This window comes from Littorina saxatilis, linkage group LG5, assembly GCF_037325665.1.
Source record: "Littorina saxatilis isolate snail1 linkage group LG5, US_GU_Lsax_2.0, whole genome shotgun sequence".
Taxonomy (NCBI): domain Eukaryota; kingdom Metazoa; phylum Mollusca; class Gastropoda; order Littorinimorpha; family Littorinidae; genus Littorina; species Littorina saxatilis.
The window spans coordinates 23,620,994-23,638,890 of record NC_090249.1 but is presented as its reverse complement, the minus strand read 5'-3'; the positions used below and the strand labels follow the sequence as shown (position 1 = coordinate 23,638,890).

The following is a 17,897-nucleotide window of genomic DNA, read 5'->3' as shown; positions in this document are numbered from 1 at the left end:
TAACCCTCTTTGAAATTTACGGCTGCTTTCTCACTCGGGGAAAGTGAGCTGCCATACAGTATAGTTGTACCCATTTTTGTTTCCTCGTGCATGTGTTCTGCACGAACTTAGAATCCGGTTTCATTCTAGAATGGACCGGGTCCAGGTTGGAATTCTAACCCTGCGCAAGTACAGGGGTGCCATTCTAGAATGAAACCCTTGAATAAAGGGGGCCGTAATGTTTGTAGGTAAGACAGAGTTGTCTTCCCTTGAATTATCTCCACCTGCACCTTCCCTTTGATAAAATGGGGCTGATTTGTCTACCCCTGAAAAAAATCCTTTGGCGATCTTACTACTTACTTACTTGTACGACGATTTAGGTTAAAAACCTGTACGCCGATCCACAAAGGTAAGCTGCATACGCGGGGGGGCTAGTAGCAGCTTGGTGTGTAGACACTTGATGTGTCTTTCCAGTGGCTGTCCAGTCGTGCTTTAAAGCAGTTAACGCTATCAGCTGTCACAACATTGTCGGGCAGGGTGTTCCAGTCTAAGACAACTCTGTCTGCGAAGAAGGCACTCCTTACTTTTGACTTGGCAAAGTTTTTAAACAGTTTAAGACTGTTTCCTCTCATGTCCCTTTCAGTGGGTGGGGGTTTGTGTAGATTGGGTTTCTGGGTAATGTATATACCTTTGAGGTATTTAAAAGTGTCAATCATATCACCCCTGCGCCGACGATGCTGGAGACAAGGAATTCCCAGGATCCTAAGCCTTTCTGAGTATGACAGTTCCTTCAGACTTCCAATCATCCTTGTTGCCCTTCTCTGGACATTCTCTAGGTCTTTGCAGAGCCCTTTAGCCTGTGGATTCCAGACTGAGTGACCATATTCTAGAATGGGCCTGACCAAGCTTTTGTACAGCTGTACGAAGGTTTCCTTGTCCAAGTTCTGAAAGGTTCTTCTAATTACTCCAAGTACTCTGTTTGCCTTTGATACTGATGTTGTAATGTGTTCCTTGAAAGACAGTTTGTCGTCAATGTGCACACCTAGATCTTTCTCTAGCGTCGTTTCAGATAGATCATGCTGTACTCCATCTGCTGAGTTTGTCATGTGGTATTTTGCGTCCTTCTAGTTTGCTGTTAGGTAGATTTTTGGTTCCTCTTTCCTGTCATGCTCTCTTTTTCTTCATGAATTCTTTTCTTTTTTCTGCCTTCTTGCTCATTCACCTGTATTTTTTCCAAAAATCTCTTCTCTTGCCGCTTGTCTCGCGATTCATGTATAGTTTAATCTGTTAGTGTTCTGATGTAAGTCCAGCAGTAGATAGGTTAAGCCTATTTTAACATACTGGAAACTGGTAATCTTCCAGTAGGTATTAATTTAGTTTTACTAAAGCCTGCTGGGACACAAGTAATGGGTTAGTGCATTTGTAAACAGGAATCGCTTGACAAGTGGCCCCCTTCATCCCCCCTTCCTCGTCCTGATATGGCTCTGCGTAGTCGGCTGGACGTTAAGCAACAAATAAACAAACAAACAAACAAATTTTGCGTCTGATTTCTTTGGACCTATTTTCATGGTGTGACATTTCTGGGGGTGGAAGGACAAGAGCCATGTCTCTGACCATTCCTGGAGTCTGTCCAAGTCATCTTGGATTGAGTTTGTGAGTTCGGTTGAGTCACTTCTTGCGTAGAGCTTGGTGTCATCAGCGAAAAGCTTCACACTGTTGTTTCCCGCAGTGGGGCACTGCGGTTATGAAATAAAAAGCCCCTCCTGTTTTTGGAACCGCAGGAGCTTTCTAGTTTGCTGTTAGGTAGATTTTTGGTTCCTCTTTCCTGTCATGCTCTCTTTTTCTTCATTAATTCTTTTCTTTTTTCTGCCTTCTTGCTCATTCACCTGTTTTTTTTCCCAAAATCTCTTCTCTTGCCGCTTGTCTCGCGATTCATGTATAGTTTAATCTGTTAGTGTTCTGATGTAAGTCCAGCAGTAGATAGGTTAAGCCTATTTTAACATACTGGAAACTGGTAATCTTCCAGTAGGTATTAATTTAGTTTTACTAAAGCCTGCTGGGACACAAGTAATGGGTTAGTGCATTTGTAAACAGGAATCGCTTGACAAGTGGCCCCCTTCATCCCCCCCTTCCTCGTCCTGATATGGCTCTGCGTAGTCGGCTGGACGTTAAGCAATAAATAAACAAACAAACATTCACACTGTTGTTCACCACTCGTGGCAGGTCATTGATGTACATGACAAACAAAACTGGGCCCAGTACGCTGCCTTGTGGGATACCACTAGTAACTGCTGCTGAGTGAGAGCCGTTAACAACTTGCTGGTGCCTATTGCTTAGGAAGGCTTGGATCCAGTTCAGGAGTTTCCCCTGTAGTCCAATTGCTTTGAGCTTGGATAGTAGACGCCCGTGAGGAACCGTGTCAAATGCTTTTTTGAAATCCATATAAATGGCGTCAATGCAAGACCCATCCTCCATAGCTGAGGTCCAGTCGTCCAGTACTTCTTGCGATGTCATGTCATGTCAAGAAAGTTGACACTCCTGAGTACGCAATAAAGGCAGACCATAGCAAGGGGGACTACCAGGGCGGTATTGTTTGCAGGGCAGTTGTTTCTGTGATGAGAGCCGGTTGCGGCCGCTTGCAATGTCAGCGCTGTCTCCCTCTCGGAAATGTCCGGTTTTTTGACAGACGGACGGTCAGACCGACTAACCGACAGACAGACCAACAGAAGGACAGAGTGAGTTATAGAGCTGTTGTCACAGGTTTAAAAAAAATTGACATTATATCTTCACAATTCAGCAGACCAACTTCATGTATATGAATAAGATTAAAAGTTACAAGCGAGATCGGCAAAACACTGTCAGTCCGGAAATTTCCGTTCGTAGCGATCAGTGCTGAGTGTCTCTCAAAATCGTAATCACTTTCAGAACATCACAATCCCAATTCACGATGTCTTTGAGTAAAGTGTAAAAAACCCCAAAAAAAACCCAACCAAACACACAAAAAACAAAAACAAACAGAAAATCCACATTTGTGGCTTTGGTTGTGTGATAGTCTAACTGAAATGACTATTCCAACTTGGACCCAAATTCCAACCTTGCGCACGGCCGATTCTAGAATGGACCAGCAACAAGGGTTTCATTCTAGAATGGCACCCCTGTACTTGCGCAGGGTTAGAATTCCAACCTGGACCCGGTCCATTCTAGAATGAAACCGGATTCTAAGTTCGCGCAGAACACATGCATACATTCATGTTTCCAAGGCCTGAGAATATCACCATGAACTGGGGATCTTAATCATGCGCTTGAGTGGACACAAGGGTGTTTTGACAGAGTAGATTCTACACAAAGTTGACTGGGAAATAAATCCCTCTGAGTGTTGGGTTCGAACCCATGTAATAGCGACAAACTGGTTTTAAAGCCAGTGCATCTATCAACTGAGCTAGCTCCCAGCCTGGTGACATGGCTAACCTCAATTTGTTGCAGCCACAAAGCTAACATGGATATGCCAAGCCTACTGAGCAAAACGTCCTTGGTCGAACTTCTTCAGTGTTTGACATTGAGCGTGATGGAAAGGTTTGGTGCATTCAAATTGTTTATTTTCTGAAATTTTGATTCCTTATTTGTTAGACTTTTTCATGACTTACAACATAAAATTAACACACACATACACAAACACATTCCCGCAGTGGGGCACTGCGGTTATGAAATTAAAGGCCCCTCCTGTTTTTGGAACCGCAGGAGCTTTCTAGTTTGCTGTTAGGTAGATTTTTGGTTCCTCTTTCCTGTCATGCTCTCTTTTTCTTCATGAATTCTTTTCTTTTTTCTGCCTTCTTGCTCATTCACCTGTATTTTTTCCAAAAATCTCTTCTCTTGCCGCTTGTCTCGCGATTCATGTATAGTTTAATCTGTTAGTGTTCTGATGTAAGTCCAGCAGTAGATAGGTTAAGCCTATTTTAACATACTGGAAACTGGTAATCTTCCAGTAGGTATTAATTTAGTTTTACTAAAGCCTGCTGGGACACAAGTAATGGGTTAGTGCATTTGTAAACAGGAATCGCTTGACAAGTGGCCCCCTTCATCCCCCCCCTTCCTCGTCCTGATATGGCTCTGCGTAGTCGGCTGGACGTTAAGCAACAAATAAACAAACAAACAAACACAAACACATGAGACAGAATGTACCAATTTAATTATAATGGCACTCGGGTGAGCAAAAAAATAGGACAACAGAAAATGTAACCATAATTATGGAAATATTTATTTGACCTTGCAAGTTTAATTAAAATAAATTATGAAAGCAAGAAACTGGAACAACATTCAATCAAGCCAACAAAACTTTTACCCACTAGATTATAGAACAAGCATACACACAGATTCCAGTTTCAATGATTGATGAAAAGTGATTATCACAGACAGAAGAATTGTCCACAAAGCAGAATTTTCCAAGTATGACAAGGCAACATAAATTCTGTCAAATTTCTTTGTACAAAAAAACTACCAGCTTCCCCAGTACGTATCTATTGCAGAAACCATTTCAGATTATGGTTCAGCTTTCATATGAACTGTAACTCGAACCTATATGCTTTCAATGAGAATTGAAAGAAACCTGCTACCTTCCACCCGATACGGATAGGGAAAAACATGCTAGGACTCGCTCAAACAAAACTTAATGTACTCATGGTGTCATGCTTTGAAATACTTAACGTCAGATGGAGAAGGCAATATACACCATCTTTGATGGTTACATGACATTCTTACAAGCAGACTACCGTTTTCTGATTGTAAATGCTCGCTAGAACTGTGTAATGCCCTGGTTATTATTACTTTATCTTGACATCAGTTCTGGCAGGTACCCCTTTGGTATAGCACTGGAATTGTGTATCATGCCTCCCCCCGCGGGTTAGGGGGAAGAATTTACCCGATGCTCCCCAGCATGTCGTAAGAGGCGACTAACGGATTCTGTTTCTCCTTTTACCCTTGTTAAGTGTTTCTTGTATAGAGTATAGTTAATTTTTGTAAAGATTTTAGTCAAGCAGTATGTAAGAAATGTTAAATCCTTTGTACTGGAAACTTGCATTCTCCCAGTAAGGTAATATATTGTACTACGTTGCAAGCCCCTGGAGCAAATTTTTGATTAGTGCTTTTGTGAACAAGAAACAATTGGCAAGTGGCTATATCCCATCTCCCCCGTCGCGATATAACTTTCGTGGTTGAAAACGACGTTAAACACCAAATAAAGAAAGAAAGAATTGTGTATCATGGGTTCAAATCCAGGCTTGGACGGTCACAGGTCATCTTTATCATGTGCAGACTGACATGGTTTCCATGTCCTTGTAGCACATAAAAGACCTCGGTCATTCTGCCAGATGTGTAGGTGGCTGATTACACAAAAACATTCACTTTCACACACATGGGTAATGCTAATTGTTTCTTGCTTTCCACTGAGAGGAAGCAACCCGAATTTCCAAGCAATGTGATAAAGGAATGAAGACATTTCTGCTCAATACACTAAGCCAAACAATTAACACGCAGGGGAAGATTGAACCATGAGCTTTCGAGACTTGCCAAGCTCGTTTTCAAATTCCATACCTTCCCATCTGGATATCCACTAACTGATTATGCATAATGCTTGTACAATGGAAAAATATCAAGCTTTCCTTCATTTAATTTCTCACTATTCCCCAGTGTGTTTGTCCAAAATGTCAGCAGCAGTTTTCAATTCTCCTTCATTTTGATCATTCAACGGTGAAACCAGTCCATCACTTGGCACAACACTTTCCCCTTGTTGGGCACTGCCAAATATAGTGTCCATGTCTGAAACAGGAACTTCTGCCGATGCCCCACCACCCACAGCGGAACTCACAGAATCTGTGAACTGACCAGAGGATCCAATGCCAGAACTAGCCTGGTTGAAGACAGAACTGAAAGACTGACTGGGAGCATTGACTGCTAGTTGTGTTGAGGGGTTCGTTGCTGGTGAAGTGGTGGAGTTAGTGGACTGCGATGGTTGTCCCCGTCGTTTGCCCAGTACCTTGATGTAGTTGTATGGCACCAGTCCCTTGCGGCCCCCGACACTGCCCAGCAACCAGCCACGCACCTGAGGCTGAAGCTCTGAGAAGAGAACATTCAGATTAGATATAAATGGAGCTCAAGTTTCGTATTTTTCACAGCCAGATTATACACTGAACACGAAAAGTAAAGGCTATTTTTTTCAACGGTATAACACAGATGTTAAACAGCAGTGTTTTGGTCAGAAACATATCATATCATATGATATGTGAATTTGAAGATCTGCCTTTCCTCTTCTGCTCAAAAGCGTGTTTCTTAGGTTTAAGCAATATTTAGGTACAACGTCACAGGTCCTTGACCACGCCTACCTTCAAAAATGACGTTTTTTGATGACATGATTCACTTTCAAGCACGGAAACAGTTTTTTTTTAATGTCTTTTATAACAGGGCATACACTTTTCGTTTGTACCAAGCAGTCAGGCTGATCTAGTGTGTGAAAGAGAGTGACTGCAAGTTTGAAAAATGGCAAGAAATCCTGTTTTTTAATTGTATTTTGCCAGGAAGATGCAGTCGATATGCAATAAATCTAAAAGTAAAACTACATGGAACAGCCTTTCCAAATAACACAGAGCGATGGAAAAGACCCTAATCTGTATTCGTTCCAGTACTTACAGCAAACGGGGCATAAGAATGGACGTTGTAACGGTGTTACGTAAATATTGTGTAAACGTTCGTAACGCCCAAGCGACAAATGTGACATGCTTAGCAAGGGAAACCAACCAAAATAATGTGTGCAAATAGGGGTTTTCGGACACTCAGGAGAGTTTGCACAGAGTTGTCTTGCATCCCTGCCGATAGCGACAACTGGTTTTGAGGCCAGCGTCGCTATCAACTTAGCTATTTCCCCGCCCTAAAAGTATTCCGAGTCAGAGCACAACTGAGTCACATCCCTTCGTTTAGAAGGAAACGGTTGCTTTTTATATTTAGTCAAGTTTTGACTAAATATTTTAACATCGAGGGGGAATCGAAACGAGGGTCGTGGTGTATGTGCGTGTGTCTGTGTGTGTGTGTGTGTGTGTGTAGAGTGATTCAGACTAAACTACTGGACCGATCTTTATGAAATTTGACATGAGAGTTCCTGGGTATGAAATCCCCTCCCGCAGTGGGGCACTGCGGTTATGAAATTAAAGGCCCCTCCTGTTTTTGGAACCGCAGGAGCTTTCTAGTTTGCTGTTAGGTAGATTTTTGGTTCCTCTTTCCTGTCATGCTCTCTTTTTCTTCATGAATTCTTTTCTTTTTTCTGCCTTCTTGCTCATTCACCTGTATTTTTTCCAAAAATCTCTTCTCTTTCCGCTTGTCTCGCGATTCATGTATAGTTTAATCTGTTAGTGTTCTGATGTAAGTCCAGCAGTAGATAGGTTAAGCCTATTTTAACATACTGGAAACTGGTAATCTTCCAGTAGGTATTAATTTAGTTTTACTAAAGCCTGCTGGAACACAAGTAATGGGTTAGTGCATTTGTAAACAGGAATCGCTTGACAAGTGGCCCCCTTCATCCCCCCCTTCCTCGTCCTGATATGGCTCTGCGTAGTCGGCTGGACGTTAAGCAACAAATAAACAAACAAACAAACAAAATGAAATCCCCGAACGTTTTTTTCATTTTTTTGATAAAATGTCTTTGATGACGTCATATCCGGCTTTTCGTGAAAGTTGAGGCGGCACTGTCACGCCCTCATTTTTCAACCAAATTGGTTGAAATTTTGGTCAAGTAATCTTCGACGAAGCCCGGACTTCGGTATTGCATTTCAGCTTGGTGGCTTAAAAATTAATTAATGACTTTGGTCATTAAAAATCGGAAAATTGTAAAAAAAAATAATTTATAAAACGATCCAAATTTACGTTTATCTTATTCTCCATCATTTGCTGATTCCAAAAACATATAAATATGTTATATTCGGATTAAAAACAAGCTCTGAAAATTAAATATATAAAAATTATTATCAAATTTTATTTTTCGAAATCAATTTAAAAACACTTTCATCTTATTCCTTGTTGGTTCCTGATTCCAAAAACATATAGATATAATATGTTTGGATTAAAAACACGCTCAGAAAGTTAAAACGAAGAGAGGTACAGAAAAGCGTGCTATCCTTCTCAGCGCAACGAATACCCCGCTCTTCTTGTCAATTCCACGGGCACTGCCTTTGCCACGGGCGGTGGAGTGACGATGCTACGAGTATACGGTCTTGCTGCGTTGCGTTGCGTTCAGTTTCATTCTGTGAGTTCGACAGCTACTTGACTAAATATTGTATTTTCGCTTTACGCGACTTGTTTCTTTTCTTACTCAAGTGTTGTTATGTGTTTCAAGTAAAAAAAAAGTCTGCCACAAATTATAATTCCCATGGTAGCTGCTAATCAAATACGCTACTCCTATTCTCAAACAGAAAGGAAAGTAGTGTTACCTTTTGGGGCCAGAATGACCTGCTGTCCTGCATTGAAGGAAAGCTCCTCCTCGCCCTGGCCAGAGAATGGGTACAGTGCCTGGGCCACAACATGGTCGGCCTCTCCTTTTACCCACCTCTCCTCCTCTAAAACAAGACAATCATGTTTAAGAATCAAATGTAATTGCTGGGAGTTTCAATTGATGGATTTACAGTTTTAAGACCTCAAAACAATCAGAAAATCAGGTCTTAAAAAGGAGGGAGTCTTAAAATGGGGGTAAATCTACAAAGGTTAGGAACAAAAAGTCTGAGAAAACATGGTCTTAAAAGAGAGGAAGCCTTAAACTCAGGGGTCTTAAAAAAGGGGGTTTCAACTGTACTGAACTGACAAGGCTTGTACACAAAATTAACCTTTTTCTAAATCTAATGCACCAGGATACACAGCACTTGCCAACATGCTGTTCTTACGCTCACAAAAAACCGACTGCATCCTCTCAATATCTCTGTTGGGCACTAACTATTCCCTATCCCACCTACCCCCCTTGCTTTATATTATTTCTTATTACATTTTAAGTTCAGGACTGTCAATAGATTGATATAACACAAACAAGAATACACAATTACGACAATACAAATAAATTGTTCACACTTTTTAACTAAAACAAATCGGGCTTGCGTCTTGCAGAGCAAAGCGCCTTGAAGTTCCGAAAATGTCAGTGCTACAATAGAAGCACAAAAGGCTTTATGAGCCCAGTAACAAATAAAACTGTTCAAGTTTACAACCAGTGCATAATATCTAACCAGAAAAGTTCCTCTTATTACCTTGTGCACTGGAAAAAGAAGAGATGAGCTTCCAGATGAGCCACGGTCCGCCCATGACGATGCCAAAGAACATGAGGATGGGCCAAGCACTCTTCTTGGGCGCCCCTTCTCCCCCAGCAGGTACTGCTCCTGCCGCCTGTGCCAATGCCTCGCTCCACTCTCTTTCTGCTTGTCCAGATGGCCGCAGTCGCAGCATCTCCAAAAAGCGTTTAATAAAATATCGCAATGTCCGTATTAGCGCCAGGGCTGAGAAGATTTGCACCAGCTGGGACCGAAGCCGGGAGAAATTGTCTGCAACACCTATCACAGCTCTGAAGGAACTGTAGACAGCTTGGAAGGAAGAGTCTAGCATCATAGACACAGAGTTCACAGCTTGCACGATGCTCTCAATAGACTGGAAGGCAGGTCTGGAATTCTCTTCCGCAACACGGGCAAAAGCGCTGCCTGGAACGTCCCCTTGCATACCATAGCGGTTATAACCATAGGAACCATAGCCACCCATGCCGCCACCCATGCCACCATATGGACTGTACATACTGCTGCCGTAAGGACTGCTGAGTCCACCATGCATGCCACTGTAACCGCCATAACCGCCGTACATTGGCCGACTGATGGCAGACGTGTTAGTGGTGGGTCGTGGTGGTGGTGCTGGTGGTGCTGCTGATGAAACAAGTGGAGAGGCTGTGCCAAAGCCTGCCAGCCCTGCTGAACTGATCTGTGGTCCACTGAAAAACAAAAAATAAGCATTACAGTCAAATATATAATGTTTCATTTATTTGAAATTGAATACAAAAGTTCCCAAATAACATGATATATGTAGCCGTGTGGAGATTTCACGGCCACTGTCTTTGCTTTTCTCTGCCAATCCCTGTCCCGTTTATTCCCCGTGAGGCGACCATGTGTGTATCACTGTATGTCTTTGTTGTACTTGTGCTTAGGATGCTGTGTCGTGGTTGGTTGAATGTTTACATGCTGATTGGTTAATTCGTATTGTGCGCGCGCATTCGGCCCCCGATAGCGTGAGGCGGTCAGTCTGACCCGTGACGCGAAGGTGATAAGACCCTGGGCGGTCTGTGTGTGTGTTGAGTGATTTGAGACCGGCGATTTGTTGAACGGCCCCGCCATAACTTCGTTTGTTTAATTCTGCATTGAAGAGTGAACTACACTGCCTTCTGGTGTATTTTAATAAAGACATGTTAGATCAACCTCTGTCTCGGCGTCTCATGTGAATACTTCCTGGCCTTCCCCTTCCACTCCACCTTATCACAAATGGCGCTGCGCAGCAGGGTTCAGGAAGTAGAGACGCCATAATTAACATCAGAAGGCAGTGTAGGAGGTACTCGGCATATCAAAGATGGCGGTCGACGTGGCTCCTAGACCCCAGTGGCAAATGTTTTCCCCTCCCAGGCTTCCCCTCTTCACTAGCGGCGAAGATGGCTGTTCACTAGACGACTTCGTTACGGAGGCTCGTCGCATCATTGCCCACTTCAACCTGGGGGCACTGGGCGGCGAAACTGCTGAATGGCTGATCCAGTCACTTGCTGGGCCAGCCAGGAGGGAGGTAAATCTGCATCCCCCACAGGAGACCGCCACTGCCAACTTTGTATTGAACATCTTGCAAGACACTTTTGGAGATCACACCTGCGTGGTTGCACAGATGTCAGCGTTCTATGAGCGCAACCAGAGTCAAGAGGAAAGCGTTCTTGACTATGCCCACGCATTGCAGGCTACCCAGATGAAGGTTAACGCTGTGGAACCTGATACCCTTAAGGATATTACCCTCCGAGGTCATTTTATCAATGGACTTTTTTGCCTGAGTTGAGACGGGATCTGAGGGAGTTTGCTAGAAAGCGTGAGGGTGCATCTTTTGCTGTAGTGCGAGCGGAAGCTCTCAGATGGATGGGAGAGGACTTTGAGTTAGTGAAGCAAGCTGCTGCAGAGGAAAGTTCTGCTTTGAACGAAATGCATGTAGAAGTCAGTGCGCTGGCGGCGAAATCCACACAGCTGTCAGTCGAAATGAATCATCGTGTGCCTGCCGTTCCCAAAGTTGCCTCAGGGAAGTTACTACCATCTTCGAAACCACGCTGCTGGATTTGTGGCCGCAGCGGGCATCTCCAGAGCAGGTGCCCAGCGAAGCGTCCAGTGTGCAAGCAGCCGTTGTCATGGCGACAGCCTAGTGAGCCATACTGTGTAGGTCATAGGCTAGCAGTCATCCGACAAGTTCTACGAGAGCAGGCCAGCCAGACGGATCTTGTGTCTGCTGGAAGTCAAAGTCAGGAGACAGTTCCACCTCCTGTGAAGCTAGCAGACGCTGAGCAGCCTTGTGAGTCCGAGTGTAATCCTTTCCCCTGTTCCCCCGCTCCCGTTAGGCTACCCCCGCGTCCACTCCGGAGAACTTTCTTCCCTAAGCTGGTGATCTGACCATGACCTTTCTACACTTGTGTTAAGACAGAAAGAAACAGTTGGTGCGCCGAGAAGCAATCAAGGTTCAGTTCTCTCCTACTGTTATATCTGAATCAAGACTGGAGTTTTATATTAGCATCTATAGTCATTGGCTCATGTGGTTTGGTTGATTTTGCTTAAATGGTTTGTGTGACTTGCATGTCAACTTTTATTGTTCAATGCTAATTTTGGTTACTCGTCGATGTTTTGTTCCTTCTACGTTTGTATTGCGTTGTAATGTCACGTTCAGCTCGTCCTGGGGCGTTGAATCTGCGAGGCCGCAGTTTGTTAAAGAGTTGGGGGGGATGTAGCCGTGTGGAGATTTCACGGCCACTGTCTTTGCTTTTCTCTGCCAATCCCTGTCCCGTTTATTCCCCGTGAGGCGACCATGTGTGTATCACTGTATGTCTTTGTTGTACTTGTGCTTAGGATGCTGTGTCGTGGTTGGTTGAATGTTTACATGCTGATTGGTTAATTCGTATTGTGCGCGCGCATTCGGCCCCCGATAGCGTGAGGCGGTCAGTCTGACCCGTGACGCGAAGGTGACAAGACCCTGGGCGGTCTGTGTGTGTGTTGAGTGATTTGAGACCGGCGATTTGTTGAACGGCCCCGCCATAACTTCGTTTGTTTAATTCTGCATTGAAGAGTGAACTACACTGCCTTCTGGTGTATTTTAATAAAGACATGTTAGATCAACCTCTGTCTCGGCGTCTCATGTGAATACTTCCTGGCCTTCCCCTTCCACTCCACCTTATCACATATATATAATGGGTCATTCTCAGAAATGGTGGTCCAAAGTGTTACAACTTACATACAAAATAATAATAAAGTGTCAAGAAATACAAAATAATTGTTTTTACTATGAAGTCTATTGTTTGCTATACATAATAATGCAAAAATTACACAAAAAGAGTAATTGGTTGCTGAATAAGAGACGTTTTAAAGTGTATTTACGTGATGAATGTTGTAACATGGAAACCAAATTCCAACTTTAAACCACCCAAGCCTTCAATCCTTTGTGCATTTTTTATCAGTTCTGCAGTATTTTTGTGTTCTACCCAACACATTCTAGTTATGAAAGGTAAGGACTTCAACTAATATTGGTAAAAAAATGACATTTGGAACTAAGGTGAATGTCGTAACACAGAAACGAAATGCTTGAACCACTTTCGGTTCCTGTGCGACAGACATGAATCTGCACTGTTTGGCCTTTCCTGCCGGCAAAACCCGTCTGACCCAAAATAACTACACAAAACACAATTCGTCAGAGTTTGCTGTATTTGTTGAAAGTTCCTGTTGCGTTCAGATTACCCATTTTAAGTACTTGATGAATGTCGAACATCGACAATCAGAGGATACGAAAACTTCTTGGCTGCTTTGTTCCGCTAAACTTCGCGCTTTGAGAGACTGTCTGCACTCGATATCCTTCCGACACTACATTGTTGCCATCCGCGGTGTGTAAGTTTGTGACAAAGCTTTGCAGGCTCGACAATTAAGTAAAAACTATCTTCAGTTGTAACGTAGGTCGGAAAACGACGCCATGAGTTTCAGCAAATGATATGATTCTGGTGTTTTCTGTGAATATTTGGCTGTGATTCAAAGGACTATTTTCTTGTTCGAACTTCCTGTGCGCCAAAGAGCTAAAAAATAGCCGTGATGTGGCAAAGTCATGGAGCACATTGCTGTCCGATGTTCGCGCGTCGAGTCCGGATACGATGCGTTACGACATTCAGAATTTTTTGTTCGAAGCCCGTAACTTCAAATTCAGCGTGAGTTTTTGCAAAGATGTGTTGCTACGTCCAAGACTGAACTCCTGACTGTCGATTGCAGTAATTTGTTGGTGTTTGTATGTTTGCATTTAGCCATGAGACTGAACATATTGTTGATCACGAAAGTCGTGTAACGCTTCGGCGATCCGGAAACGGCCGAACTTCGCAATTGAAAAGCACACAAAAACAACACCAACGTATAGAAACCATTTTTATTGACATACAACAATGCTTTAATGTCTCAGGAATAGATTCAGATGAAAAAAGTCGTGGTAGAAATAATTTTAATTTACTTTTTCATGATTTCAAATGTGTCACCCCTACTCACTCTCACTGGACCACCATTTCTGAGAATGACCCATATATATTATTATATAGTTCAGTCATTTATATTGTACAGTTATAGTATAAGTATCAAAATTAAAGAAAAATATGAATGTGAATAAAAGAACTTCCCTAACGCTTCAGTGTCAGACTCCCCATTCGATCCTCGTAAAATGTCTTGCAGATAAAACTCATTAGATTTTAGAACATTTAATCGTGGCCGAATATTGGCTTGCAAATGCCAGCAAGTTCCACTCCCCTCCCGTATGAAAAAGTCAGAATCAGATATAGCAAAAGTCAACACAAGGTAAACAGGGACTTGCCATCTGAAAAGACCACCCTATCACAGCTTTTAACGTTCAAACAATAGTTTCAAGGTATTCCTGGTGTGTAGTGTCAACTTTCATTTTTCTTGAACGCAAAACCGAACTCCGACTCAACTGTGTTCGCCTCTGGGACGATTTGAAAGTGGCCACTTCAAAAAATTAAACACACATACACACACTAATTAGTTTGTGTTTTTCAAACACGATAGAAAGGGCCACTGACACAGTTTGTTTATCAGCGAAAGCCAAGCTCACTCTGTTTCAAGTCCAGTCATAATCACAGTACATAGTACGATGTTGAGTAACGTCAGTTCGACCATTGTTTAGTGCACGGATATATTCAATGAAGATCGCTTACAGGTACATGATCGGGTAGTTTCAAGCCAGAATATGAAAGAAAAGATATATTATACAACCTTGACATGGCATTGTCCAGCAGTGATGGAGAACTTTGATAATTTACGCCTGGTCTCTCCCAGGGTTTCGGTGGAGCAGCCATCTTGACACAATTAGTACTTCTTTTTCGAGTCGACCAGAGTCGCCTCCCTTCAACCAACCCTTGAGCTATCGGCGCAGGTAAACCAAGTTCAGTTTCAAGGTATGTACAGGTCCGTGAGTTAGGCCTTCGGTCAGGATTTTTGACGGGACAGCACCGGTGTGCGTGTGTGTGTGTGGTGTCACTGTGTGTGTGTGTGTGTGTGTGTGTTTGCGTGCGTGCGCGGGGCCCGGGGTGCGTGCGCGCGCGAGCGCTTCACTGAGCCGCCTTGGTCACGTGTGTGTCAACACACACACACACACACACACACACTGTCACTCGCACGCACGCACGCACACTCATACGAACGCACGCACACACACACACACACTGACACGTCACACACACACCGTGGGACACATGGCACACACACACACACACACTGTGACACTGACTGGCACCGGCACACACACACACCGGCGATGTCTTCGGCATATATGTAGTTTTTCGCCGGGTCAGTGGGTAGGCCCTATTCGGTCAGTAAGCATGAACTTGATCGACTGTACGTGCCTTTTCAACTTCCATAATGTTCTTTATCCTTCCATTCGATTCCAGTGGTATCTAGCGATCTCCACAACAATTTCTATCTTATTCATTCAATTATTTCATTATATTTAGTCAAGTTTTGACTAAATATTTTAACGTAGAGGGGGGAATCGAGACGAGGGTCGTGGTGTATGTGTGTGTGTGTGTGTGTGTGTGTCTGTCTGTCTGTCTGTGTGTGTGTGTAGAGCGATTCAGACTAAACTACTGGACCGATCTTTATGAAATTTGACATGAGAGTTCCTGGGTATGAAATCCCCGAACGTTTTTTTCATTTTTTTGATAAATGTCTTTGATGACGTCATATCCGGCTTTTCGTGAAAGTTGAGGCGGCACTGTCACGCCCTCATTTTTCAACCAAATTGGTTCAAATTTTGGTCAAGTAATCTTCGACGAAGCCCGGGGTTTGGTATTGCATTTCAGCTTGGTGGCTTAAAAATTAATTAATGACTTGGGTCATTAAAAATCGGAAAATTGTAAAAAAAAATAAAAATTTATAAAACGATCCAAATTTATGTTTATCTTATTCTCCATCATTTGCTGATTCCAAAAACATATAAATATGTTATATTCGGATTAAAAACAAGCTCTGAAAATTAAATATATAAAAATTATTATCAAAATTAAATTGTCGAAATCAATTTAAAAACACTTTCATCTTATTTCTTGTCGGTTCCTGATTCCAAAAACATATAGATCTATATGATATGTTTGGATTAAAAACACGCTCAGAAAGTTAAAACGAAGAGAGGTACAGAAAAGCGTGCTACCCCGCTCTTCTTGTCAATTTCACTGCCTTTGCCATGAGCGGTGGCCTGACGATGCTACGAGTAAAATGGCATTGCGTTCAGTTTCATTCTGTGAGTTCGACAGCTACTTGACTAAATATTGTATTTTCGCCTTACGCGACTTGTTTTATTTCTAATGAAGGGAAAGTTGCGCCTCAATGAATAATGGGAGTTAATCAGTTGAGCTGACAAAAACTAAGTTGTTAGGCAAAAGTTATCTTCCTTATCTTCCTAAGTCTCAAACCACACACACACACACACACTGAAACATGGCACACGGCACACACTGACAAACAAACACACACACAAACACACACACACACACATACACACACACCGTGCACACGGCACACACAGCCGAAGAGAGAGAGAGAGAGAGAGAGAGAGAGAGAGAGAGAGAGAGATACATTGACTCCAGACTGGGTGACACTGACACACACACACACACAACACACAAGGCTACTGAGACACAGTCACACACACAGTGCGCACACTCACACTGACACACTCACAAACACCATGCACGCACACACACACCGTGGCACACACACACACATGGCACAGGCTGACACACACACATACATGTGAAACACACACTGACACACACACACACACCGTCCACACACAAACACACACGCGCGCGCACTGACACACACACGGCAGTACATTTGTACGTCTGTGGTGTGTGTGTGCGCGTGTGTAGTGTGTGCGAGCGCGCGCATGTGTGTGTGTGTCTGTCTGTCTGTGTGTGTGTTTGCTGCCAGGCAAAATTTATTATTGAACTCAAGATTATCTACTTGAATCTGATCTTGAACCTGTACAATACCTGAAGTCCTTTGTTTTCAATTTTCTCTTTTATCTGAATGATTATGCAATCCTCATACATGTTATTTCCGTCTCAAAGAAAACAATCCGCATTCCTGTGTGACAGTCAGTAGTCGGTCGAACTTCGCAGGTCTTTGGGAGGCACAAAGCTAAACTGAAGGTGCGCTTCTTGGCAGTGCCTTGCTAAGCTTCCAAACACTGAGGCGTTTCAACCGAGACTTCACGCTTTGATGAGCAGTGGATTAAGGAAGCGTGACAATGGTGAATTAACAAGTCAAGTCAATATTTATTTTTAAAAAAACCCATGTTTACATGAATAAAATAAGTAAAAATTGCAATAAACACGACAAAAAGGATCTATGTAATAATGAGACACAACACTTCTAATTAACCGAAAATAAATCAAGCTTAATTCATAACAAAATAATTGTAATCATACATTTTTTTTATTTTTACAGGAATGTATATGTTTCTGTGTTTGTTTTTGTTTTAATAAAATAAAACGTGATCAAATAATCAGAACTCTTTCAAAATACTCTTAATAAAATATATTAAATGCAATAACTTTCCTTTCTTTGTTAATTCAAATAAATGTTTAAATTTGACTGCATTTGAATTTCTACGAAAATACAATGGTAACAACCTTTTCCTCACATTTTCAAAAAAATGACACTGAAATATATAATGAAATTCATCTCCGAGTTCTCCAGACTGGCATTTAACACATATTCTTTCGTTATGTGGTATATTTAACATTCGGCCTTTCTGTATTGGCAATTTATGATTTAATGTTCTAAAACGTAAAAAAGAGAGTGCTATAGGTTATTGGGTAAAATGTTCAAATAATTTTCAAATATAAATGTATCTTTAAACAATCTATAATTCAAACAAGTTTCTTTTTCATTTAATTCTGAAAACCACGATTGTATATATTGATCTTTTAGGCATTGTGTCACGGTTTAGTGACATGGATTGAGAAAGGAACACTCTGTCGGGTGCCTATCTCCAATTGTGATGGAAAGCGCCTGTGCTTGAGTCGGGGTGACGGTATGAAACCCGGGGCTGACAGAGCATAGCGCAGCACGGGGGACGGTTTC

At 42.5% G+C, this 17,897-nt stretch overlaps 1 protein-coding gene across 1 annotated transcript; it reads right to left on the bottom strand.

Moving 5' to 3' along the window:
* Positions 1–4,147: 4,147 nt before the first annotated feature.
* On the bottom strand, positions 4,148–14,713 carry LOC138966608 (peroxisomal membrane protein PEX13-like). Its single transcript, XM_070338891.1, has 4 exons — positions 14,526–14,713; positions 9,249–9,973; positions 8,448–8,573; positions 4,148–6,087 (listed from the first exon to the last, which is right to left on the bottom strand). Exons 1-4 carry the CDS (start codon positions 14,606–14,608, stop codon positions 5,651–5,653), a joined length of 1,371 nt encoding a protein of 456 aa, XP_070194992.1. The 5' UTR covers positions 14,609–14,713; the 3' UTR covers positions 4,148–5,650.
* Positions 14,714–17,897: the final 3,184 nt, after the last annotated feature.

Excerpts from the sequence above, each read along its gene's own strand:
- LOC138966608 (XM_070338891.1), bottom strand. The coding sequence starts at position 14,608 with ATGGCTGCTCCACCGAAACCCTGGGAGAGACCAGGCGTAAATTATCAA. Across the intron at positions 9,974-14,525 it reads CTGGACAATGCCATGTCAAG|TGGACCACAGATCAGTTCAG; the intron begins GTTGTATAATAT and ends TTTGTTTTTCAG. Across the intron at positions 8,574-9,248 it reads TTCTTTTTCCAGTGCACAAG|AGGAGGAGAGGTGGGTAAAA; the intron begins GTAATAAGAGGA and ends GTCTTGTTTTAG.